Source organism: Dermochelys coriacea, chromosome 1 (assembly GCF_009764565.3).
Source record: "Dermochelys coriacea isolate rDerCor1 chromosome 1, rDerCor1.pri.v4, whole genome shotgun sequence".
In the NCBI taxonomy this organism is placed as follows: domain Eukaryota; kingdom Metazoa; phylum Chordata; order Testudines; family Dermochelyidae; genus Dermochelys; species Dermochelys coriacea.
Genome location: NC_050068.2, coordinates 9,991,712 through 10,018,248, shown reverse-complemented (window position 1 = coordinate 10,018,248; position 26,537 = coordinate 9,991,712). Strand labels below are relative to the sequence as shown.

At 46.8% G+C, this 26,537-nt stretch overlaps 2 protein-coding genes across 4 annotated transcripts in view; one reads left to right on the top strand and one right to left on the bottom strand.

Annotated features, from left to right (window-relative positions):
* Positions 1-2,078: 2,078 nt before the first annotated feature.
* SPCS2 (signal peptidase complex subunit 2) lies at positions 2,079-21,772 on the bottom strand. The gene is made up of 5 exons (XM_038407070.2): positions 21,621-21,772; positions 14,113-14,199; positions 10,822-10,982; positions 9,488-9,622; positions 2,079-3,067 (listed from the first exon to the last, which is right to left on the bottom strand). Exons 1-5 carry the CDS (start codon positions 21,657-21,659, stop codon positions 2,881-2,883), a joined length of 609 nt encoding a protein of 202 aa, XP_038262998.1. The 5' UTR covers positions 21,660-21,772; the 3' UTR covers positions 2,079-2,880.
* A 32-nt stretch (positions 21,773-21,804) lies between these two features.
* The window catches only part of XRRA1 (X-ray radiation resistance associated 1), a 56,688-nt gene continuing 51,955 nt past the window's right edge, over positions 21,805-26,537 (top strand). For 2 of the 3 annotated variants that reach the window (XR_005293682.2, XM_038406976.2), the window contains exons 1-2: positions 21,857-22,007; positions 24,998-25,107. Coding sequence is in view for 2 of the 3 variants with exons in the window: in XM_038406976.2 (XP_038262904.1) it covers positions 25,014-25,107 (94 nt within the window). In the remaining variant the exon portion in view is untranslated. Of the gene's footprint in view, positions 22,008-24,997; positions 25,108-26,537 lie in introns of all 3 variants that reach the window. The other variant, XM_038406989.2, reaches the window with a different exon arrangement.

The following is a 26,537-nucleotide window of genomic DNA, read 5'->3' as shown; positions in this document are numbered from 1 at the left end:
TTGTGCCTTAACCTTTCTGTGCTGCTTTTTTGTACTCCTCCTTAGAAGTTTGGCCTCCCACCTTGTTGAGTTTCAGAGCCTGGGCTCCAGCTGGAGCGGGAATGTCTACACTGCTATTTTTAGACCTGCAGCTAAAGCCCTCTGACCCTGAGTCAGTTGACCTGGGCTCCAAGACTCAGAGCCCCCAGGTTTTTCTCTGCAGTTCAGACATATGCCTCATTAGCCTGCTGCTTCCTTAGGTGATTGCCGAGCCTAGCGGGCTGATGACCTGCAGAGAACAGCATGGCACTGCCAGGCTACTACTGGCTTGGCAGGGGCTATCACAATGATGATAAACTGAGTCAGTGGTGAGTGAATTGCAACCATGCTAAGCATGAATGGAGCAAGGTCACTGGGACCCAACAGCAGGAGGGGTAGGGGAAGAGCATTTGTCACTATGTGCTTGGTTTCCATGCACCGCGCTTAGACAGGGAGCCCTATAACAAGGTCTGAAGTTTGATTTTATATCCCTCTCCGGTGATTCCTATCCCTGTAAAACCCCTTCTGGAAGGAACCAGCTGCAGTAAACAAACCTACAACTGGAGGCTAGGCTATGAGAGCTGATTTCTCAATTTCATTATTCTGTCTAAAACAGATGGATGTGGTTTCCTCAGAGGTTCCAGAGACACAGAGCCCTCCAATGTACAAGGTATTTAGACGAATGTTGTCACATTCATGCTCTTCCTGTAGCTGAGCTGCACCTGGCAAGAGGGCACAGCGGGTGTAGGAATGGCTGCTCTCAGGAGTTCCTCACCATCCTCCAATTCTCATTCAATTCAGAGAGCATCCTGAGCAAACACAGTCGCTTCTCATCTACTTCCTCCTCTCAAAAAAATAAGAAGCCAGGGTGGGAGGTTTCAAGAGCGCTCAGGCTTGGCCAATCACAGCTCTCATTAAAGGAGGCTGCCATTACTTTGGCCAAGGCCCAGTGCTTGTGAAAATTTCTCCCTACATGACACTGGTCCCCACAGCAGTCCCCTGCACTGCTAACCTCTCTTCATGCCTCAGAACAGGAACAAGCTGTTCTCCACTACTTCCAGCACGTTCCATTGCTTCACCTTTTATATATTATTCAACAAAGACGGTGACAAAATTTGTAAGTTCTCCAGAGTCAGGCCCATCTTTTTGTTCTGTTTTTTGTACAGCATCTACCACTGTGCACTCCTGATCCTTGACTGGACCCTGGAGGCAATGCAAATAAGCACAATACAAATAGGTCATGTAATCTCACTTTTTAACATGAAGAAAGCAAAGTTCCTTCCAATCAAATGACATCACAGCAAGGACAACTCGTTTTGAAAGACAAGATGGGCTGTCTTAGCCCATTGTCTTTAAAGGGTGACAACTTAATTGTTTTGAAACTGATTTTTTTTTTTTTTCCAAATCATTGTAAGACGAAGAGTACTTTTACTCCTCTGCTGATGGTTATAAAGGTCTTTTCAGTTGGGCAGTTTCTGCCTTGAAGTCTCCAAGAAACAGTGAAATGGACTCCTGAGAAAGTGCTGTCAAATGCACAAACTGAAGGGAGTCAAAGGCCCAGATCCACAAAGGGACAGGGACATTCACAGACCTTGGCTTGGATGCCTAGGCTATGCATGGGGAGAGTTTCGGCCCTGAGAATGAGACCCACAAAAGCCAGCACACTAGGTGGGTTGTCTTCTAAACTAACCAATAGCAGACACTGATGAGAGGGGTGTGTCCTAAGTTTCACCCCTCTCAAGAGTTAGGAACCTATGTCCGAGATGGATGGAGGTACCTATCTGTGCTTGTAATTCACAGATGGAAACCCCTCTTCTGGACGCAGGTGCCTAAGCATTTTCTAGCAAGAACAGTAGTGGTGCACTTAACTCCACACAAAATGGCAAGGGAACGGCTATAAGCACATAAATTCCTTTGGGGATCTGGGTCTAACTCTTCAGTGTTAGTGGTCTCAGGTATGTATGTAACATGGTAGTGGGTACCATGGTTTTCTAGACAGGAATGTGATTTTAAGATGACTGGGCTCCGTTAATCTCTCCCCCATGAAGATTGCAACACTGTTTTCACATCTGTTCTTTCCTTTTATTGAAAAAAAAAATCATTTAGAAAAATGACAGTTTATATCAGGAACACAACTGAACAGAATCTCAATACGAAATATGCCATTTGGACAAACATGAAGGACATTTACAGTTCTAAAAATGCCATTGCTTTTATTTTTTCACCTTGTCAATCAATTTCGTGCTCTAACATACAGAAGTAGCATATTTGCAGTCTCGTTATTTTTCCCTTCCAACAGATAAAAGGATTTGATATAAAATTGATCCCACCCACTCCCAAATCAGATAAATATAAAAATAAAGAAAACACTTGTTTGTGAATGGACAGAGTTGTTTTACATAAAGGTTTTGTCCTGAATTCCTAGCATAAAGGTTCACTAAGAAAAGGATAAAATGAAGTCAGCAAAATGTGAATGCTAAAATCCCCCAAACACTGCATGGCACAGATCTACATACTATAAAGCACTAAGGTAAAAAGGAGGAAGTCAATACAGCACTGAGCAAAAACCTCCCTCCTAAAGGTCTTTGATAGGTTAAATGTCATCCAACATCATCTCAAAAGTGACAGAGCAACCTGAAAGGCAGGTTAAACACTGCAACCACTCAGATCAAGACCGTCTATAGCTTTAATCCGACTGCATTAGCTTCAAGATTTCAGATCCAAGTTTAAAAATCCTGCTTTATCCAGAATTAAATAGGATTTCAGGACAAAAACAGAGGCAAATAACATTCTTTGCTATTTCACTTTATTTATTGGTATTAATTTAGCATGATCCACGCAGGAAGATGGCCATTGGAATCGTTATTTTGTTTTTCTTTCCGTAGCCAAACTGTCATGAAGCTTGGAGATTTCCGGTTCGTAGGCCTCCATGACTAATGTTCCATTGTTATCAAAGAATTTAGTGATAGATTTGGTGAACTCTGCTTCTCTCAGCTGTTTGGTTTTCCCACTGATGAAAGTCAATTTCAGGGTGTATTTGTCATCAAACCTTGAAGGGACACAGAAAGAGAACATGAGTCAGTTTAGAGAAGGGGCTACTCAGATTTGGCACAGCTGTGTGGCTACATTAGGCTGAGAGCCTAGGAGCCAAAAGAACACCCCGAATTTGAACAAGTGGTACATGCCGCAGCAACCCCCATCTTCACCACAGGCGTACAGCCCAGGTCCCAGCATGCAATGCTCCACTGTCTACGCACAAAGATGCTGCAATATGCAGTATCAGTGAATTATAACTCGATAAAGGATTTTTTTTTTAATGCTCTTTTTGGGGTTAGCGCTTTCTCAAATTAACATTAGAGTTAAAATAACTAGTAAAATTCAAACTTCTCCATGGCTGTTGATTGCTCTGACCTTACTGCTATTTTAATTCTAACAGGGTGAAACTGACACAGATGTTAATGGGCAAGCTCATGAATTGTAACCCTGCTTTTTGGTAAGCATCAATATGCATTTAAGAGGCAGTTTTGCTTGAAATTGTTTTTTGTTTCCTTCAGACAGAGGAGTCCTGGATTTGCAGGAGAGATTCTAGTCTACCCAGGTGACTAGCACTAACCTAATTTCTTTTTCTGTTAAGGTGCTCAAATGACATAGCGATAATAAAAACCTACGCAGAAAGGCCCATCCATTCCTGAGTCTGCAAACAGACAAAATGAAGTGCTTTCTTCACATGTCAGTAAAGATCAATCTCTCCATGTCACAGTGGACCTGACTTCCCGAAAATGACAGCGTTCATGCTGTGAGATCAGTTCAACAGCCATGGAAGATTTCCACCTTCCGTGTGTGTGTGTGTTTAATATGTATCTATATGATCTTTTAAGGAAAACTGTGTTTTTAAGTCAAAGATGAGGCTAATTGGGCCACATTTTAGAAGCCACACTTTGGGGTAATGCCTCCCTGTTTTAAATGACATGAACCAATTCCGTGTAAGCAATTCCTCTGCCCTTAAAAGCGAACTAACATTGCTCCCGCTCCCTCCCCCACCTACTTCCTTCCTGCTCTGCTTTCATTGTTTCAGTTAATAAAATGCTTGCGTCTCCAAAAGTCTGACTGTTTTACATTTTAATTAAAATATATTTTACAGGCCAGGAATAGAAAGCACAATTAAATCACAAACAGGGAGGCAACCAGTTATTCATATATATGCACATAGGGAGAGATGCGTGTCCCATCTCTTCTGGTGTCGTATCTTATAGCAACCAGTACCAGATATTTTAAAGATACAGGATTCTTTCCTAACCCATCAGTCAGTGATTGGTTTATGCCTGAAGCATGAGGGTTTGTAACCCTTATTATTTGTAACCCTTATTATTTTAGGGTATCTAAGCTAACACTCTCCCCATTTAAAAAGTTTCTTTTTTGAATCATGCTAAACTCTGGGGACTCCAATATCTTGTGGCATCAAGTTCCATATATCAGTTATAGTGGACAGAAAATTGAATACTGCATGAAAGTTTTAGCCATCTCAAAACTAGAAATCATGACAGGAGCTCAAATAAAAGCAACTAGATGTCCAATACTGCAATCTGCATTCATGCAAATTGAGTTAATGGGTCTACTTTTCTAAGGGCTGAAGGATCAGGCCTAAGTGACTAAAGGACAGAAGGAGTTGACTTAAAGAGCAAAAAGACTTAACTTGGCTAAGTAATGACTAAAAGGGGATGTAACAACTTACGAATATAGAAGCTAAAAGGGAGCAATATAGAGCAGTGGTGCTCAATCTTTTTTGGGCTTAGGACCCATTTGTAAATGTTTATGGCCTGTTGTGACCCAGTAAATAGTCTGGAGGTGGAGGCCCTGGGGTGGTTTCGGTTGGCTCCTGCCCCCCCCAGGTTGGGTCCTGCTCAGCACTCACCCCACAGTGTCAAATCCAGTGCTGTGAGGCTGGCTGGGCTTGGCTCTTCGCTTCAGGCATTGCAACCTGCAGGGTTGCAGCACCACTCAGGTTTGGCCCATCCCCATGATGGACCAAATTTGTTTGCGTGGAGTTGTGATCTGGTTCTTGGGGTTGCAGTACCACTGACTCAAATTTGGCCTTCAAAGCTGGGTGGCTGAACAGTGGCGACTGCTGGCCAGGCATCCAGCTCTGAAGGTAGCGCTGCGGTCAGCAGCAGTGCAGAAGTAAGGGTGTCAATACTACGCCCACTATAGGGCTCTACCAACGGGTTGAGAAACCCTGATATAGAGAGCAGAAAATATCTGTGGTGATTCCATGTGGGTATTAACAGCAATAGAGCACAGGGAGAAAGACAGGCTCTGAGGAAGCAGATCTCAGATCATTCAGAGTTTTTGATAGAACCAACACTTTGAATATTGCCCAGAAGCCAACTGGGAGGCAATGCAGTGCGTGACACAGATGTAATATAGAACCCTTGGTTTCAGAGTAGCAGCCGTGTTAGTCTGTATTCGCAAAAAGAAAAGGAGTACTTGTGGCACCTTAGAGACTAACAAATTTATTAGAGCATAAGCTTTCGTGAGCTACAGCTCACTTCATCGGATGCATTTGGTGGAAAAAACAGAGGAGAGATTTATATACACACACACACAGAGAACATGAAACAATGGGTTTATCATACACACTGTAAGGAGAGTGATCACTTAAGATAAGCCATCACCAACAGCAGGGGGGGGAAGGAGGAAAACCTTTCATGGTGACAAGCAGGTAGGCTAATTCCAGCAGTTAACAAGAATATCAGAGGAACAGTGGGGGGTGGGGTGGGAGGGAGAAATACCATGAGGAAATAGTTTTACTTTGTGTAATGACTCATCCATTCCCAGTCTCTATTCAAGCCTAAGTTAACTGTATCCAGTTTGCAAATTAATTCCAATTCAGCAGTCTCTCGTTGGAGTCTGTTTTTGAAGCTTTTTTGTTGAAGTATAGCCACTCTTAGGTCTGTGATCGAGTGACCAGAGAGATTGAAGTGTTCTCCAACTGGTTTTTGAATGTTATAATTCTTGACGTCTGATTTGTGTCCATTCATTCTTTTACGTAGAGACTGTCCAGTTTGGCCAATGTACATGGCAGAGGGGCATTGCTGGCACATGATGGCATATATCACATTGGTAGATGAAGTGAGCTGTAGCTCACGAAAGCTTATGCTCTAATAAATTTGTTAGTCTCTAAGGTGCCACAAGTACTCCTTTTCTTTTTGCGAATACAGACTAACACGGCTGCTACTCTGAAACCTGTGATTATGCAAGGCACTGAATTTAGCCGTATAGAGTGGAAATCTGTCAACTTCATGAAAAAACTCGCACAGATACAGACAGTCATCATCTTCCTCTCCAAATGCAAACAGATGGACATCATACCGAAAGGACTGAAGGTAAAAAATCCATTACAATCTACATACCACACAGACTATGCTGACAGCTTGTGCCACACACTCTCAAGGAAACTGCGGAACCACCTGATCAACATCCTCTACAGCAAACAGGGAAAGATTAAGAATGAGCTCTCAAAACTGGATACTCTCATAAAGAACCAACCTTCCACACAAACTTCCTCGTGGCTGGACTTTACAAAAACTAGACAAGCCATTTACAAAACACACTTTGATTCTCTACAAAAGAAAAAGGACACTAAGCTATCTAAACTACTATATGCCACAAGGGGCCACAACAATGGTTCCCGTAACCCACCCAGCAATATTGTTAATCTATCCAACTATACTCTTAGCCCAGCGGAAGAATCTGTCCTATCTCGGGGCCTCTCCTTTTGCCCCTCCACCCCCACGAACATGATACAGTTCTGTGGTGACCTAGAATCCTATTTTCGACGTCTCAGACTCAAGGAATATTTCCAACACACCTCTGACCAACATATTAACCCACAGAGACCTTCCTGCCAACACTACAAAAAGAAGGATTCTAGGTGGACTCCTCCTGAAGGTCGAAACAGCAGCCTGGATTTCTACATAGACTGCTTCCGCCGACGTGCACGAGCTGAAATTGTGGAAAAGCAGCATCGCTTACCCCATAACCTCAGCCATGCAGAACACAGTGCCATCCACAGCCTCAGAAACAACTCTGACATCATAATCAAAAAGGCTGACAAAGGAGGTGCTGTCGTCATCATGAATAGGTCAGAGTATGAACAAGAGGCTACTAGGCAGCTCTCCAACACCACTTTCTACAAGCCATTACCCTCTGATCCCACTGAGAGTTACCAAAAGAAACTACAGCATTTGCTCAAGAAACTCCCTGAAAAAGCACAAGAACAAATCCGCACAGACACACCCCTGGAGCCAGGACCTGGGGTATTCTATCTGCTACCCAAGATCCATAAACCTGGAAATCCTGGACGCCCCATCATCTCAGGCATTGGCACCCTGACAGCAGGATTGTCTGGCTATGTAGACTCCCTCCTCAGGCCCTTCGTTACCAGCACTCCCAGCTATCTTCGAGACACCACCGATTTCCTGAGGAAACTACAGTCCATTGGTGATCTTCCTAAAAACACCATCCTAGCCACTATGGATGTAGAAGCCCTCTACACCAACATTCCACACAAAGATGGACTACAAGCCGTCAGGAACAGTATCCCCGATACTGTCACGGCTAACCTGGTGGCAGAACTTTGTGACTTTGTCCTGACCCATAACTATTTCACATTTGGGGACAATGTATACCTTCAAATCAGCGGCACTGCGATGGGTACCCGCATGGCCCCACAGTATGCCAACATTTTTATGGCTGACTTAGAACAACGCTTCCTCAGCTCTCGTTCCCTAATGCCCCTACTCTACTTGCGCTACATTGATGACATCTTCATCATCTGGACCCATGGAAAAGAAGCTCTTGAGGAATTCCACCATGATTTCAACAATTTCCATCCCACCATCAACCTCAGCCTGGACCAGTCCACACAAGAGATCCACTTCCTGGACACTACGGTGCTAATAAGCGATGGTCACATAAACACCACCCTATATCGGAAACCTACTGACCGCTATTCCTACCTACATGCCTCTAGCTTTCATCCAGATCATACCACTCGATCCATTGTCTACAGCCAAGCGCTACGATATAACCGCATTTGCTCCAACCCCTCAGACAGAGACAAACACCTACAAGATCTCTATCATGCATTCCTACAACTACAGTACCCACCTGCTGAAGTGAAGAAACAGATTGACAGAGCCAGAAGAGTACCCAGAAGTCACCTACTACAGGACAGGCCCAACAAAGAAAACAACAGAACGCCACTAGCCATCACCTTCAGCCCCCAACTAAAACCCCTCCAATGCATCATCAAGGATCTACAACCTATCCTGAAGGACGAGCCATCGCTCTCTCAGATCTTGGGAGATAGACCAGTCCTTGCTTACAGACAGCCCCCCAATCTGAAGCAAATACTCACCAGCAACCACACACCACACAACAGAACCACTAACCCAGGAACCTATCCTTGCAACAAAGCCCGTTGCCAACTCTGTCCACATATCTATTCAGGGGATACCATCATAGGGCCTAATCACATCAGCCACACCATCAGAGGCTCGTTCACCTGTGCATCTACCAATGTGATATATGCCATCATGTGCCAGCAATGCCCCTCTGCCATGTACATTGGCCAAACTGGACAGTCTCTACGTAAAAGAATGAATGGACACAAATCAGACGTCAAGAATTATAACATTCAAAAACCAGTTGGAGAACACTTCAATCTCTCTGGTCACTCGATCACAGACCTAAGAGTGGCTATACTTCAACAAAAAAGCTTCAAAAACAGACTCCAACGAGAGACTGCTGAATTGGAATTAATTTGCAAACTGGATACAATTAACTTAGGCTTGAATAGAGACTGGGAATGGATGAGTCATTACACAAAGTAAAACTATTTCCCCATGGTATTTCTCCCTCCCACCCCACCCCCCACTGTTCCTCTGATATTCTTGTTAACTGCTGGAATTAGCCTACCTGCTTGTCACCATGAAAGGTTTTCCTCCTTCCCCCCCCTGCTGTTGGTGATGGCTTATCTTAAGTGATCACTCTCCTTACAGTGTGTATGATAAACCCATTGTTTCATGTTCTCTCTGTGTGTGTATATAAATCTCTCCTCTGTTTTTTCCACCAAATGCATCCGATGAAGTGAGCTGTAGCTCACGAAAGCTTATGCTCTAATAAATTTGTTAGTCTCTAAGGTGCCACAAGTACTCCTTTTCTTTTTGAGAACCCTTGGTATAAGACTTATGCCACAGTGCTGCAAATAAACACAGACACCAGCCATTTGGCTCCTGTGCTGCTCTGAGTAAATCTGTACAGAGAAAGGTGGCAGAACCAACAGGAAGCAGAAATGACATTCCTGCCCCTCAATAACTAGTAAGTAGGCAAATCCCAGGCTTCAGCTGGGCATGGATGTTCTGTCATTATGGTCCTTTGGTAAATGTGGTTCTAGAAGCAACAATACCTTTTTAGACTGGAGGAAAGTTGCCAGATGTCATCAGGGTCCATCCCTGCAGGATCTTTTCGATGTGCTACCAGGAAAATGCTCTTCTCCTTGTATGAGGTATAGATGGTCAGGATTCCCATCATCACAAAATAAGTTCGGGAAAGTTAAAGAAATTAAGGGAATACGAGAGCCATGCAACAGTAATAAATAGGACATGTGAACAATGGAATGCATACAAATAAATGATTCATCTCCACACAGCGGCTGGGGATTTAATGGTTTCCAACAAGATCATTTAGAGCTTGGTTTTTGGTTGACATTTTTATTAGTATGAACAAGTTAAATGAAAATATAATGTGTCAATCTCTAGCTCTTAGAAATCTTCCCATTACCACAAGACCACAGATCAATGCCTGAAGTGACATGAATGGTGGGCAAAAAGTTATCAGAACCTCTCTTGAACAAGACTTACGAAGGAGTCAGACAGAAAAAATCAAAAGATTAAGACAATTAAGCGTGAATATAAAAGAGTAAATGGTGTTTTCAGTTACTTGACTGAAATTTCATTGGCAACATCTAAAGGAGGCCTCATGAAAGCCTGAGGTAGAATAAGCAGTGGAAATAATACGTGTGTCTAGGGTTACACAGAAGGTCAGTGGAATAGTAGGGGTCAGAAGCCCAAAGCTCCTGGCTCTCAGCTTTGTGCTCAATTTACCAGCTCACACTGCCCCCCTGAGACTATCTGCACAATTCAGAGAGATTGCTGTACATACAGAGAAATGTTGCATCCTTTAGCCATCACTCTGGACATGGTTAATGCAGACAATTCAGGAGACTAACTCCTATAGCCAAACAGCAGAAACAAAGTCAGTATTCAGAATGGCAGAGTATGTTGCTGGAAAAAGACTGAATGATAAAAGTTACTCAATACTTCAGATTTACTAACTGTTCTCTAATTGTAACTTACATTTATACTGCTGTCCTCTTCCCAATTTTTATGTACCTGTTATTCCTTGATGGCAGCCTCGGACAATTGCTCTTGCTTGCCATTTCACTCCCAGCACCTGATCTGTAGTATCACAGGAAGCAGCTGGTGCCATAGGAGTCCGTTTACAGAAATACAAGTTTCTTCCACTAAAACAACATGGAAGAGGACTTAGATGTTAAAATACTTAAATAGAAACCTGGCAAGCCCCACTGCCTGTGAAATTCAGACAGGGCCTACCAGTTTTACTTCTATGTCTGCTAAAAGGGGGAAAGACAATTATGGATTTAAAAAACATTTTTTTTTTTAAACTTGTTGTGGGAAGACAAACAAACATCTTAAACCTGCAGCACACAGGAAAGGATATGATACCACGCAGAAAGCGAGAACAGGTTTAGATTCAGGAAAGGGATGCAGATAATCCCAAATCAAAGCCACGACGGCAAAGAGACAGGAGACCGTGCAGATGATGAGGCGGCCATCAATCAAACAGAAATTCTCCACATACTTGTACTTTTCCAGGAGAACCTGATGGGAAAGCAAAGAGCCCAGTTTATTGTATACTTGGCTACTTTTACAGATGGCTTCCAAAGAAGAGTTAAATTAATTCTCTATAGATGCACTAATTTTCACTGCATAATCCAGATGATTTTAATTAAAGCAACCGAAAGGGGAAAACCAATTCAACTCCAGGAGCATCACAGAAACAGCAATAAATATGGTGAAAGTGTTGCAACTTTAGATATATTTTATATCTAATTTAAATAGTCTTTAAATGTACATAAGTTCTTTAAACTTTTCCTAACATGAGTAAAAACCATTTTAAGGCTAACTAGCCAATTTTATTAATGGAAAATGACATGGTAATTGAGTTGGAAACATCTAAGAAAGCAAGTGATTTCTGAGTTATTCACAGCTCTAGGAGGAGACACTCAATAGGAGTCGGATCCTGGAAACGTCTGCATGCAGATCTCTCATTGGCTTTCATGAGAGTTCTGTACAGAGCGAGGCTCCAATGTGGCATCTGTGAAGGGACTCAGTGTTGCAACACTGAGGGCACCTAGAAAAATCACAGGAGCAACAGTCCCCCTTTCCCCTCCCCCAAACCGGGTTAGGCCCCTAGGCTCCCTGTACAATGAACAGGGAGAGACAGGCGCCTAAGAAAGCAATCCGCCAAAGCCACCCTGCTAGGTGCAGAGCCACCTAAATCAGCCTATGGGAGATGCCGACCGGGGTGGGGTGGGGCTGTGTACTAAGCCCTGCCCCTCTCACAGACATAGGCGCCCAAGTCTGGGCTCCAGGAGGCGCCCAGCTCTGCTTGTGATTTACGAACCAGGAGAAGATAGGCCTAAATTGTGTGCAGAGCCTAAAACAAAATGTCCGAGGGGAGGGCGAGGACCTCCCATACAATCCATTAGTCTAGTGTCTAGGGTACTCCCCCAGGATAGAGACTCCTGGATCACATCATTCCTCCTCCTGAGGGGGAAGATGGGATTTGAACAGGGTGCTGCCACCTCTCTGATGAGTGCCATAACTACTAGGCTACAGATGCATTCTAATTTGGTCACTGGCCCAATTAATACCAAAGTATTCCATTGCTGAATTCAAGTGGAACAACTTCAGGAGGAGACACTGAGGAAATCACAACAGAATATCCCATAGCCTAGTAGCTAGGGCACTCACCTGAGAGATGGCTGCTCCCTGTTCAAATCCCTTCTCCTGCTGGGAGGGAAAGGGGGGGGGAATAAGTGACTTGAACTAGGGGTCCCCACATTCTGGGTGAGTACCCCATCATAGAATTTCAGGGTTGGAAGGGACCCCAGGAGGTCATCTAGCCCAACCCCCTGCTCAAAGCAGAGCCAATCCCCAACTAAATCATCCCAGGCAGGGCTTTGTCAAGCCTGACCTTAAAAACCTCAAAGGAAGGAGATTCCACTACCTCCTTGGGTAACCCATTGCAGTGCTTCACCACCCTCCTAGTGAAAAAGTTTTTCCTAATATCCAACCTAAACCTCCCCCACTGCAACTTGAGACCATTACTCCTCGTTCTGTCATCTGGTGCCACTGAGAACAGTCTAGATCCATCCTCTTTGGAACCCCCTTTCAGGTGAATACTGGGTACAGATGTAGTCCCCTCATCTCAAAAAAGATATGCTGGCATTAGAAAAGGTTCAGAAAAGGCAACGAAAATGATTAGGGGTTTGGAACAGGTCCCATATGAGGAGAGAATAAAGAGGATAGGACTTTTCAGCTTGGAAAAGAGGAGACAAAGAGGACATATGATAGAGATATAAAATCATGAGTGGTGTGAAGAAAGTGAATAAGGAAAAGCTATTTACTTGTTCCCATAATACAAGAACTAGGGGCCACCAAATGAAATTAATGGGCAGCAGGTTTAAAACAAATAAAAGGAAGTTGTTCTTCACACAGTGCAGTGTCAACCTGTGGAACTCCTTGCCTGAAGAGGTTGTGAAGGCTAGGACTATAACAGGGTTTAAAAGAGAACTGGATAAATTCATTGAGGCTAAGTCTATTAATGGCTAGCCAGGATGAGTAAGGAACGGTGTCCCAAGCCTCTGTTTGTCAGAGGGTGGAGATGGATGGCAAGAGAGAGATCACTTGATCTTACCTGTTAGGTTCACTCCCTCTGGGGCACCTGACATTGGCCAGTCGGTAGACAGGATACTGGGCTGGATGGACCTTTGGTCTCACCCAGTATGGCCATTCTTATGTAGTTGAAAGCAGCTATCAAATCCCCCCTCATTCTTCTCTTCTGCAGACTAAATAATCCCAGTTCCCTCAGCCTCTCCTCATAAATCATGTGTTCCAGTCCCCTAATAATTTTTGTTGCTCTCTGCTGGATGCTTTCCAATTTTTCCACATCCTTTTTGTAGTGTGGGGCCCAAAACTGGACACAGTTCTCCAGATGAGGCCTCACCAATGCTGAATAGAGGGGAATGATCACGTCCCTCAAACTGCTGGCAACGCTCCTACTTATACAGCCCAAAATGCCGTTAGCCTTCTTGGCAACAAGGGCACACTGTTGACTCATATCCAGCTTCTCATCCCCTGTAACCTCTAGGTTCTTTTCTGCAGAACTGCTGCTGCCTAGCCACTCGGTCCCTAGTCTGTAGCAGTGCATGGGATTCTTCCATCCTAAGCGCAGGACTCTGCACTTGTCCTTCTTGAACACGAGGCTAAAGGTTATAAGGGAGATCTTTCCCGCTTCTGGCTGTTTTGTGTGGTCCCCTCGGGTGAGTTCGATCTGGAAGGTGTGCTCAGAGGGTGCCAACTGGATTGGGCCTCGCACATGATTTAGGGGACCAAACACCTGTCTTTCCTGGTTTGTGAATCACTCTGGGGCTGAGGTGGTAGATAAGCCTCCAAATACCTATCATGAAGCAGTAGTGCTTATGTTCCGAAAGGAAACAGGCGCCCAGGTGCCTAGAGCGAAGCTGCAGTGAGGACGTCCAGAGGAAAATACTTAGATGCCAAGTGAGTTTAGGCACCTACTGGGTTAGGCAGCAGCCGAGTGGGAGTTTTGTGCCTCACAGTAGTGCCTAAAAATGAAATGTAGGCACTTAAGTAACTTTGTGGCTCCCATGACAGTGATTTCAAAAGGTCCATCGGGAGGCTAGCACAGTAAGTCAGAATATACCTTTTTGGCAGAATCATCCAAAGAATTTTTCACAGCTGATCCATCCCACTTGTCAATTTTTACTGGTTTGTTGTCATCAATCCTCCACTAAAATGCAAATTGAGAAATCAAGTCACTTCCAAGAACTTGGCATGCTTAAACATTTTATTTGTAAAACACGTGTTTCTATACTGAACAGGAAGAGAAGAGCAAATGGTAACTCAAAACCACACTCAAAGGAAGTGCTCCATAGCAAGTATCATTTGTATATGAACGACTGCCCGAAGATTAACGAAATCTAGTACCTATTACACAATTGTGCTGCAGTACTGTAAGTGGTTTGTAATGCAATTCAGCATGATGTTAGACCTTCCAACCTTGCTTTTTTCAAAGCAGACCTCAGATTTAGCAGATTTTATTGTTGTGCCCATGATATACCAAGTTTCGAAAAGGTTTAATCTGATGAGTCTCATAAGCAGTGCTGTAGAAATGATCCCGTAAAGTGACAATTTAAAATGGAGTGATTGTAATTTCAGTTCTATGCTTGCCTTTGCCAATAGATGCTACTATCGGTGATAGTAATTTTAATGATGCTGGATGATTTGTTAATTCTTTTTCCACAAATCTTCCAAAGTACTTACATTTGCTATGAAAACTGTCTTTCTTTCTCTCTCTCTCACCCTCTCCCCGCAAAGCCTCACCGCCTGGGGCCGAAGCCAAAGCCTGAGGGCTTAAGCCCTGGGTGGCGGGGCTCAGGTTACAGGCCCCCCACCCAGGTCTGAAGCCCTCTGGCTTTGCCCTCCCACCCCCAACCTAGGGCAGTGGGGCTTGGCTGGACTCAGCCTTCGGTCCCCCCTCCTGCGGTTGTATAGTAATTTTTGTTGTCAGAAGGAGGTTGTGGTGCAATGAAGTTTGAGAACCCCTGTCCTAGACGAACGAGAGATTTTTAAAGAAAACAAGGGCAAAAATAATCCCCGCTCTTTTAACCCAGCTATACACTGGCCATCTAGCCACTTGGCAATGTGAGCTGGTGGAAAGAGCACTGGACTGGAACTCTGGAGACCTGGGTGCTATTCTCAGCTGTGCAACTTGTGTGCTGAGTGGCCTTGGGCAAGTTACTTAGCCTATCTGTGCCTCAGTTTCCCCATATGTAAAATGGGGATGATGACTCTGAACTTTCTCATAAAGCGCTTTGAGATCTACTGATAAAAAGTGATATGTACGAATTGGGTATTATTATTACATTCAAATTTCCACAAGTTGTTGCCCAGAGATGCGACCCCATTGCTTATGATGGACCAAGTATAATTTCACATGTGTAATACAAGAGTTAACTCCCTCCCTAAAGTTCATAAAACTCATAGCAATATCTGTCTTAAATTCATTTGGCAGGACTTTGCAGTACTGCTTTGAGCTGTGTGTATTTTAAATGGCCCGATATTTCAGTAGAACTTGGACCACGTTAGGTCCTGGTAGGAGATATTCTGAACTTGCATTAGTTCTCCAAGGTGAAGTTGACAAGATGATTTACTGATTTAGTGCCAGAAGAACACACTTCTCTCTCTGGTTAAAATAAACTATTTTAAAATAAGATGTTTGCACTGATTTACTTCTACAGGCGCTGAAAAATAATCACACAGGTCTGCTCCGAGACGCACAGGCACGAATTGCTCAATGCCTAGGAAACTTCACCATGTGTGCAAGGAGCAGGAGCTGATTTTACAAGGCAGAGTAATAACAGGCTCTTTGCCAGTAGTTATTATAGCCCTTGTTTTTGTGTAACTTTAAAATAGAAGATACTTATGGAAGATCACTGGACCCCGATTTTTATAGCAATACTAAGGTTAGTATAGAATGAATCATAGCTGAGAAAACCCTTTCTCACAGATTATAACGGCATACAAGTCAATGATTTGTAGATTTTTTCAACCCTACATATTAGATCATCCACAGGGGTTTAGTTGAACATGTGTGTTTGGAGTTGGGGGTGGGGGGAGGCAGAGAGGGGAAAGTGAAAAAGGTTGAGGGGGATGGATTTCTGAGTTTCTTTCTAATAACTAGACTGGTACCCAAATGTTGAGTGAGCTTTACATCCCCACACCATGTCCGAGTCCCTCCTAATCTGTTGGCAGAAATAGAAACCAAAAGGAGTTTGAAGAAAATAATTCAAATGTCATGACTGCATACAAGCATTTTTTTATGTATCCTTCACCAGAATATCTAGGCTCCATTTCTCAACTGGGGTGGGAAGTTCTGTGGGAAGATACTTGCCTAGAGGTGATTGTATTTTGATTATTAGAGCCTTAAAATGTATTACTGTTCCAAAAAGAAATTACGTAGAAATGGCAGCTTCTTATGCTACAGATCTGCTGTGTGTGTCACTCAAGTGTCAAAAATAAGTTACTACTGTTGAGTCATCCCTCTCATAAAATGTGAAATGTGTAAGAATTCAAAGATGTCCTTTATAGGGCAATTAGGGATAGACGATAAATATGGAGATGAAAATGATTGTATTAAAAAAGGTTTCAGAGTAGCAGCCGTGTTAGTCTGTATTCGCAAAAAGAAAAGGAGTACTTGTGGCACCTTAGAGACTAAAATTTATTTGAGCATAAGCTTTCGTGAGCTACAGCTCACTTCATTGGATGCATTTGGTGGAAAATACAGTATTAAAAAAGTTTGTTTATTGACATGTTGGTCGATAACGCTCACTGCTTTAGTAACTGAGTGCCTCACATTAACGAATTTTGCCTCAACCCAGTGTGATAGGATTTGCCCCATCTTCCTTTTTTTTGCATCAGTGTAGCTACCCTCATGCCAACCCTAGAAAATGCACAGCAGCTTGTTCAGGGATAGAGATATTGCAATAGAGAAGCCCTGCTGACAGGTAATCTCTTCTAGAGGCTAAGTACAGTAGAATCTCAGAGTTACAAACACCTTGGGAATGGAGGTTGTTCATAACTGAATAAAACTTTATGTTTATTCTTTCTAAAGTTTACAACTAAACATTGACTTAACACAGCTATGAAACTTTACTATGAAGAAAAATGCTTCTTTCCCTTTATTTTTTAGTAGTGGACATTTAACACAGTACTGTACTGTACTTGCTTTCTTTTTTGGTCTCTGCTGCTGCCTGATTGCATACTTCTGCTGCCAAATGAGGTGTGTGGTTTACTGGTCATTTCATGACTCTAGTGTTTGTAACTCTGAGGTTCTACTGTACTTATATGCTTCCACCCCTCCCGGTAACCATGTGCTTACAATAACATCAAGACTCATTTGTTAAGCTACCACCATGTTAATACCTCCTTAAAGCTCACTTCTGCATCTCAGCAAGTTAACACAAACCAAAACCCTGCACCCCCCCCCCAACCCAACCCCATACCATTATAGAAGGAATTCAACATGTTCACAAGTCATTGCATGATCTTTACGTTGGTCTTTCCTCACCCCTTTCACCCTGTCATTCTCATTTTATTAGACCGTGGCATTTTTAGGAGAGTGAATTTGTCTTTTCACATATTTCTAGAAGCACATGTTGGGGTGCTGTAGACATAAATAAGCAGATATCTGGCAAGGTCATCTGAGGATAAGCAAGGATATAGTCTGCACAAGTTGCTCCAGTAAAACCCACTTGTATACTATATCCAACCCACAGCCTTGTATGACAAGGACTGAAAGTGACACCCAAGTTCTTAAACTACCTCTCTGCCTGGAAGCAAGTCTCCTCAACAAGCAAGGGGCATAAATGATACTCTATCTTATATTTGCAAATAATTTCACCAATTGGGCCTCTATTACATGGAGCAACAGGGGAGCTCAGATCAGCCCTCAAAAGACAGTACATGTTAAATCCCTGTCATCACTACTAATTGATTCCCATCTTACACTACAACACCAAAAGAGAGGGTTTCAGACCTTGAGGATGAAGCGAACATCTGCATGTTTAAGGATGGTTGGCACCCTCTCCTCCACATGAGGTTAGTAGCCAAGAGGAACAAGTCAGCAGCCTACGTAGACTATGGTTGTAATAAATCTATTTCAACTCAACTAGAAAGTCAGTTGTCTGTCAGGTTGTACCTATCAAAATCAAAAGGGCTGCACCTGATCTATCTTATGGTCAAAGACGAACTGCAAGCCCTACTAATGGAGCAAGACAGTATGGAGTAGTCAGTATGCATAGTACCCAGAAAAGTTCTACCTGACAGTATATATATAAAACACTAGAAGTGTACTAAATATTTGTGCCTTGCCATGGCATACCTCCTGACCTTAGTCTTAGCTCTTCTGTAAAGCTGAATACAAACCCTTGTAACCAAAGATATTCAGACACCAGCAGTTCTCCAGATATCATTTCACCAACATGTGCCCCAACTGTTCTGCTCCCTGAGATCATCAGGTTTCATTAAAGCCATCCAAAGTATTGCAGAAAGAATCAACATGGGTGAGAAAGAAAAGCTCTCAAGTAAGAAGAGTGTGTGCATGCATGCAAACAGAAATCCTGAGGAGAATACATCAGATTATAGTTAGGGTTTCCAACAGATTCAATGCACTGTTACTGAATGACTCAGTTTCTGCACCAACTGGACAGCTGCCATTTCAGAAAATAAAGATATTTATATTCCCCAGCACACATTTGCTTTGTTTGCACTTTACATAACCACAATTAAAGGCTTACCAAGCAAATTGAAAATAATGAGGATACTTCCAAAAGGCATCACACTAAAACCACAAACTGCTGCCATTTGAAATCCGAAAATTAAACGCATTTGCTTGCAGCAAGAAACCTGGAAGTATTTAATTTAAAAAAAAAAACCAATTGTTTATGGCAACAGTTAACGCAAGTGTTTTTAAGAGATGAGTGCAGCTCTAAAAATCTACTGCCTACAGTATATCTTGATCTCAAACTTGATTGTCCCATTCCAGGCCAAAGTCAAGGCTGGTGCAGAGAAAGGGAGAAATAAAGATGAAAACACCTGGCCCTTCAAAACTGGGCTGAGATTACCAAACTCACTTCATATTAATAACCATAGGCATTAAGCCAGATCTACACTACAAACTTTTCCCGGTATAGCTATGACTGTCAGGAGTACAATGAAGTACAATCTGTAATTGACAAAACTGTGTCAGTAAAAGCCCCTAATGTGGGCACAGCTTATACCAGCAAAACTCACACTTTTGCCAGCAGAGCTTATTTTGCTCAGTGTAAGGTGGTGGTGGTGTGCATTTGGAATAAGGAATACTGACATAAGCTGAAGTCATACTAAGAGTGCTTTGCTGATCTTGTATAGCTGTACCAGCAATATGCTCTTAGCGTAGACCTGGCCTTACTTTCCTTTGTTTCATTACTTCTGCATTTTACTTCCTATCATATGCTGCGCATGCCAGGCAAAGAGACAACATTGAAAAGGAACAAAGCAGAGGGACCAATTACAGCTGTCCATTATTTCAAATGTGCATTTACAGAACCACACATCTGTGCTGAGTAGATTCCAATAGCAAAATGCTCCATGAAGCAGGGTTGTGTACTAAGGAGTGCCTGAAGAGGAGCACATTAATTGCAAAATGTGATATTGGCAGCAGAGGGCTTGCTTGCACCAAGAGCCCTGTTTTGATGCTCACACGTGGTACATACACGCCAAGAGCACCATTTCAATGTACATAGGTGAGGAAGCCTTATGGGACCAAAGAGTTCCCCTCCTATATTCAGAGTGGAGAAAGGGGAGCACATATGGGTTCAAAAAGCCCTGCTTCAATACTCATGGGTAGGGAACCATGTAGAGGTCCCTCAACACTCAGATACAAAGGGTGTGAGGGATGCTCTTTTGGGGGGTATGGTGCCAGGACTCCTGTGCTGACGGTCACAGCACCAGCCCTAGATGGATGCCTGTGCCCCTGTACCAGGTCTTCTGGAGATAATGCTTAAGGGGCCCCCACATCAGGGTTCAAAAGGGAGAGAGTGTGCAAGGATAGCCTGTGCCCAGTGAGAGTGACCCCCGGGGGCGCACAGGAGATGGCTGGCCGGGGGCGGATGTGGGACAGGGAGCAGCCTCCACCCAGTGAGGGGAATTCCTGGGGGGACAGAGGAGGCAGCTCTGTGGGGCGGGGGGCAGCCTGTACCCAGTGAGGGGGATAACCAGGGGGCAGGGGGAAAGAGGAGGTGGCTTGTGGGGGGTCAGAGATGAGTCCTGGGTGACCCCCACCCATGCCCACAGAGGGCCCCCCGAGGGGAGGGGCCTGTACCCAGTGAGGGCAATGCGGTGGGGGGGTTAAGAGAAGAGGAGGCGCCTCTGGGGGGACAGGGAGCAGCCCACGCCCAGTGAGGGGGACACCGGGCGGGGGGGGGGGAGAGGAGGCGGCTCTGTGGGGCGGGGAGCAGCCCGCGCCCAGTGAGGGGGATGCTGGGGGGAGGGGAAGAAGAGGAGGCGGCTCTGTGGGGCGGGGAGCAGCCCGCGCCCAGTGAGGGGGATGCAGGGGGGGAGGGGAAGAGGAGGCAGCTCTGTGGGGCGGGGACCAGCCCGCGTCCAGTGAGAGGGACACCGGGCGGGGGGAGCAGAGGAAGCGGCTCTGTGGGGCGGGGAGCAGCCCGCGCCCAGTGAGGGGGATGCTGGGGGGGAGGGGAAGAGGAGGCAGCTCTGTGGGGCGGGGACCAGCCCGCGTCCAGTGAGAGGGACACCGGGCGGGGGGAGCAGAGGAAGCGGCTCTGTGGGGCGGGGAGCAGCCTGCGCCCAGTGAGGGGGATGCTGGGGGGAGGGGAAGAGGAGGCGGCTCTGTGGGGCGGGGACCAGCCCGCGCCCAGTGAGGGGGATGCTGGGGGGGAGGGGAAGAGGAGGCGGCTCTGTGGGGCGGGGAGCAGCCCGCGCCCAGTGAGGGGGACACCGGGAGGGGGGGGAGAGGAGGCGACTCTGGGGAAGGGGAGCAGCCCGCGCCCAGTGAGGGGGATGCTGGGGGGGAGGGGAAGAAGAGGAGGCGGCTCTGTGGGGCGGGGAGCAGCCCGCGCCCAGTGAGGGGGATGCTGGGGGGGAGGGGAAGAGGAGGCGGCTCTGTGGGGCGGGGTCCAGCCCGCGCCCAGTGAGGGGGACACCGGGAGGGGGGGGAGAGGAGGCGACTCTGGGGAAGGGGAGCAGCCCGCGCCCAGTGAGGGGGATGCTGGGGGGGAGGGGAAGAAGAGGAGGCGGCTCTGTGGGGCGGGGAGCAGCCCGCGCCCAGTGAGGGGGATGCTGGGGGGGAGGGGAAGAAGAGGAGGCGGCTCTGTGGGGCGGGGAGCAGCCCGCGCCCAGTGAGGGGGATGCTGGGGGGGAGGGGAAGAGGAGGCGGCTCTGTGGGGCGGGGTCCAGCCCGCGCCCAGTGAGGGGGACACCGGGAGGGGGGGGAGAGGAGGCGACTCTGGGGAAGGGGGGGCAGGGATCAGTCCCGGGTGCCCCCCGCCCATGCGCACAGAGGGCCCCCCGAGGGGAGGGGCCTAGCCCCGGGCCGCAGCGCCTGAGCCAAAGGCCCATGGCCCCAGCCGCGGGGCGCCCCCAGCCCGCTACCTTCTCCAGCAGCCCGTTCTTGCCGCCCTTCGCCGCCATCTTCTCGCCTCCCTCCACCCCGCGGCTCTGGGCGACCTGTGCGCCGGCGATTGGCTGCGCAGAGCCGCCGCGCGGGGGCTGACGGGATTTCTAGCACGTCCGCCTCCAAACAAAATCACAGCTTCCGCCGCTTGCGGCACGTGGCCGGAAGCGCCCGCCCCAGGGCACCCCGGGATTCGTAGTTTTTTGCGTGGCCCGAGGCGTTCGAGCCCTCGGGAGCCTCCCTGTTGCTATGGGGACTGAACGGGGAGGAGACAACATGGCGGCTGCCTTGCGGCCCCGGCAGCCGGCGCGCGGAGACTCCGCCAGGGGCTGACGCTCCCCAGGACGATGGCGAGGGAAGCACAGGTACCAGCAGCACCCACAGGGGAGACATGGGGTGAGAGGGGCCCCGCGCAGCGTCTCACCGGGAGTTAGGCTAAAGGCCTCTCCAGGAAATGGAGGACCAAGAACTCTATGATTTTACCTTGGCTCCAACGCCTCACCCCCTTGGGGACTCCCAGCTACGTCAGGCCGCAACCCCCGCGGGTACCCGACGCCAACAGTGCACCAATTCCCCCCGCACCGTGTCACCCACAGGTACCCCACGCCCACCGCGCCGATTCCCCTGCCTCGTGTCCCCCCGTCTACCGCGCGCCCGCCGCGCGCCAACTCCCCCGCTCGTACCCCCCGCCCCCCGCGCGCCGCCTGCCCCGCTCGTACCCCCCGCGCGCCGCCTCCCCCGCTCGTACCCCCCGCCCACCGCGCGCCGCCTCCCCCGCTCGTACCCCCCGCGCGCCGCCTCCCCCGCTCGTACCCCCCGCCCACCCTGCCCACCGCGCGCCAACTCCCCCGCTCGTACCCCCCGCCCACCGCCTCCCCCGCTCGTACCCCCCGCCCACCGCGCGCCGCCTCCCCCGCTCGTACCCACCGCGCGCCAACTCCCCCGCTCGTACCCCCCGCCCACCGCGCGCCGCCTCCCCCGCTCGTACCCCCTGCCCACCCTGCCCACCGCGCGCCGCCTCCCCCGCTCGTACCCCCTGCCCACCCTGCCCACCGCGCGCCAACTCCCCCGCTCGTACCCCACGCCAAACATGTGCCAACTGCACCGCGCCGCGTCCCCCGCTCGTACCCCACGCCAACAGCACGCCAATTCCCCCGCTCCACATCCCTCACTGGTACCCCACACCAACCATGCACCAACTCCACTGTGCCTCCTCTCCCACTGATATCCCATCCCACTCACGTGCCGCGTCCCTCTCTGGTACCCCACACCAACCACGTGCAGACTTTACCGCATTGCATCCCCCACTAGTACCCCATGCCATACGTGCGCCGACTCTATCGTGCCGTGTTCCCCACTGGTACCCAGTGCCAACTTCACTGTGCCATGTCCTCCACTAGTATCCCATGCCAACCACGTGCCGATACTCCCACGCTGCATTCCCCACTCATACCCCAAGCCAAACATGTGTCAACTCCACCGCGCCGCTTCCCCCACTGGTACCCCACGCCAACCACAAGCCGACTCCACTACTCTGCGTTCTCCATTGGTACCCCATGCCAAACACTCCCCGACTCCACTGTGCTGTGCCGACTCCACCGTGTCATGTCCCCCACTGGTACCCCATGCCAACAACATGCCGATCCTGTTGCTCTGTGTTCCCTGTCAGTATCCCAAACCAACCATGCGCCAACTCCATCATGCCACATCCCCCTTTGGTAGCCCACACCAACCCCATCGTGCCACATCTGTCCACTGGTGACCCATGCCAACTCCTTCATGCCTTGTCCCCCAATGGCACCCCAACACCAACCACGTGCTGACTGCTTCGCACCACGTCCCGTGTTGGCACTTCCACATCAACCAGATGCCAACCTCACCACTTCCTTGCGTCCTCCATTGGTAACCAGTGCCACCACCTCACCACTTTACCCTGTCATGCCAACGCCACACTAACCATCATCATTCCTCCATCAAATCATTTATTTAGGTGCTTAATATTTGACGCCCAGGTTTTGAAACGTTGGCCTGTGTGATTTGGCCTCAGAACATGAAGATAACAAAGGAAATGATTAATGATTAATCATTAATGATCATTAATGATCTGGAGGATGGCGTGGATTGCACCCTCAGCAAAGTTTGCAGATGACACTAAACTGGGAGGAGTGGTAGATATGCTGGAGGGTAGTGATAGGATACAGAGGGACCTAGACAAATTTGAGGATTGGGTCAAAAGAAGTCTGATGAGATTCAACAAGGACAAGTGCAGAGTCCTGCATTTAGGCTGGAAGAATCCCATGCACCACTACAGACTAGGGACCGAATGGCTAGGCAGCAGTTCTGCAGAAAAAGACCTAGGGGTTAGAGTGGACGAGAAGCTGGATATGAGTCAACAGTGTGTCGTTGCCAAGAAGCCCAATGGCATTTTGGGGTGTATAAGTAGGGGCATTGCCAGCAGATGGAAGGATGCGATCGTTCCCCTCTATTTGACATTGGTGAGGCCTCATCTGAGTACTGTGTCCCGTGTTGGGTCCCACACTACAAGAACAATATGGAGAAATTGGAAAGCATCTAGCGGAGGGCAACAAAAATGATTAGGAGACTGGAACAAATGACTTATGAGGAGAGGCTGACGGAACTGGGATTGTTTAGTCTGTGGAAGAGAAGAATGAGGGGGGATTCGATAGCTGCTTTCAACTCTCTGAAAGGGGGTTCCAAAGAGGATGGAGCTAGACTGTTCTCAGTGGTAGCAGATGACAGAACAAGGAGTAATGGTCTCAAGTTGCAGGGGGGGAGGTTTAGGTTGGATATTAGGAAAAACTTTTTCACTAGGAGGTGGTGAAGCACTGGAATGCGTTACCTAGGGAGTTGGTGGAATCTCCTTTCTTTGAGGTTTTAAGGTCAGGCTTGACAAAGCCCTGGCTGGGATGATTTAGTGGGGGGACTGGTCCTGCTTTGAGCAGGGGGATGGACTAGATACCTCCTGAGATCCCTTCCAACCCTGAGATTCTGTGATTCTCTGAAAGGGGTAAGAAAATGGAGGATGAGGGTTAAAGCAGAAAAATAATCGTAGTCATATTCTATATTGACTCAAGCAAACACATTCTGATATTTTAAAGATGGATTTAGCTGCCTATATTTGGGAACTCAAGTTTGAAAATTTTGGCTGTAATCTCTCCATCTCAGTTTACTCTTGTATATAAAAGTTGGGAATGCCTACCATGTACACTCACAGGATTGTTTTGCGGATTTACTAGCTAATCTTTGTACAGTGCTTTGAGTAATATTATTAGCTGTGATAGTAAAAGTACCAGTGAAAGAGTAAACTGGTTTATTTGTGCCTTGATCTTCTTAGTAACTCTGCAGACAAGATGGCTACAACAAAGTTGTATAAACTGGGCAATGGAAACAGTTATGCAACCAACTGCTTCCCTGCCAGAAACATTTTGCGGACAAGTGAAGAAGGTAACATTTTTTTGACTGCTAATAAGTTTGTCACCCCGCAGTATAATACCATGTCAGATTCCATAAAACTGTTAAAGGCTTGGGGCCAGATCCTAAGCTGGTATAAAGCAGTGTAGCTCCATTATTTTCGGTGAAGTAATGCTGACTTACACCACCTCAGAATCTGGCAATTGGACTTTTGATGTTTCTCCATCACCCATATGTTAAAATATATGCGTTAAGAGATGAGTATCATTCAGACTAGAAACTCTAGATACTTACTTCAGTTTATGTGCAAGAGTTCTTACATCTGCATGCACTTAGTGTAGGAAAAGTCACTGGGCCAAATTCAGCCCTGGCATAAATGGCTTTTATGGGAACTGCATCCTTTTATACCACGGCTGAATTTTGGTTAAATGTGATACTTTTAATTAGATTATCATCACAGGCAGTAACTCAAGTGTAACTGTCACTATAATGATCTGGGGAGGGGAAGACCAAAGAAAATAACTCATTTTTCATGCCACATGTATTTGGTATCAAGTGCATGTCATAAATGTACACAATGCTGTACATTTATGCCAAATGAATAAGAGCCCCTGCCCTTACAAACTTAGCCTAGAGTTATGTGTGAACACAACGAATTAAGACTATATCTGCACCAGGGAACTGACCATTGGTAATGAACAGATGGGACATCATAAGGGTAAGTACTAATGGTGTATTGTGTACACACTATTCATGCACTTTTAAGTTTTGCCTTGCACCAACACTTGCATAAGTCTATGCCATGTCAGTTGCATTGTCCTCTGGTTCTTCTTCACAGCTCCCAGCACAGCTGCCTGAAGCAGTGGCTTCCGGGAGATTTCAAAAGGCCTTGTGGGAGCCCATGAAATTGTAGAAGTTGGGGGAGGGATAGCTCAGTGGTTTGAGCATTGGCCTGCTAAACCCAGGGTTGTGAGTTAATCCTTGAGGGGGCCATTTAGGGGATCTGGGGAAAAAAACTGGGGATTGGTCCTGCTTTGAGCAGGGGGTTGAACTAGGTGACCTCCTGAGGTCCCTTCCAGCCCTTATATTCTATGATTCTATTTCCTGGGAAAGTCCCAGAAGGTTCCAAGACATGGAGCCATTTCCAAGTCCTCTTAGCCAAATGGAGGCCAAGAACAACGCTCACCTTTTGCTTCTTGCTCAGCCAGAAGGGTTTCTGCTGGAGCTTTTGAAAAGTAATTGTGATGCTGGGAAAAGGACTTGGAAATGGCACTGGTTCTTCCTTAATTTTCCTCCTTGACACCTTTTGAAATCTCCCATGACCCACTACCTCAGGGAAGTGTGCTGGCTATTATTAAGTATCCAGGTGACAATGCAGCTACAATGGTGCAGAACAGCACTCGTATATATGTGCAGGGTGAAGCTGCATCTGAAACAGAGTGGTTAGTTAAACATTGCACCAT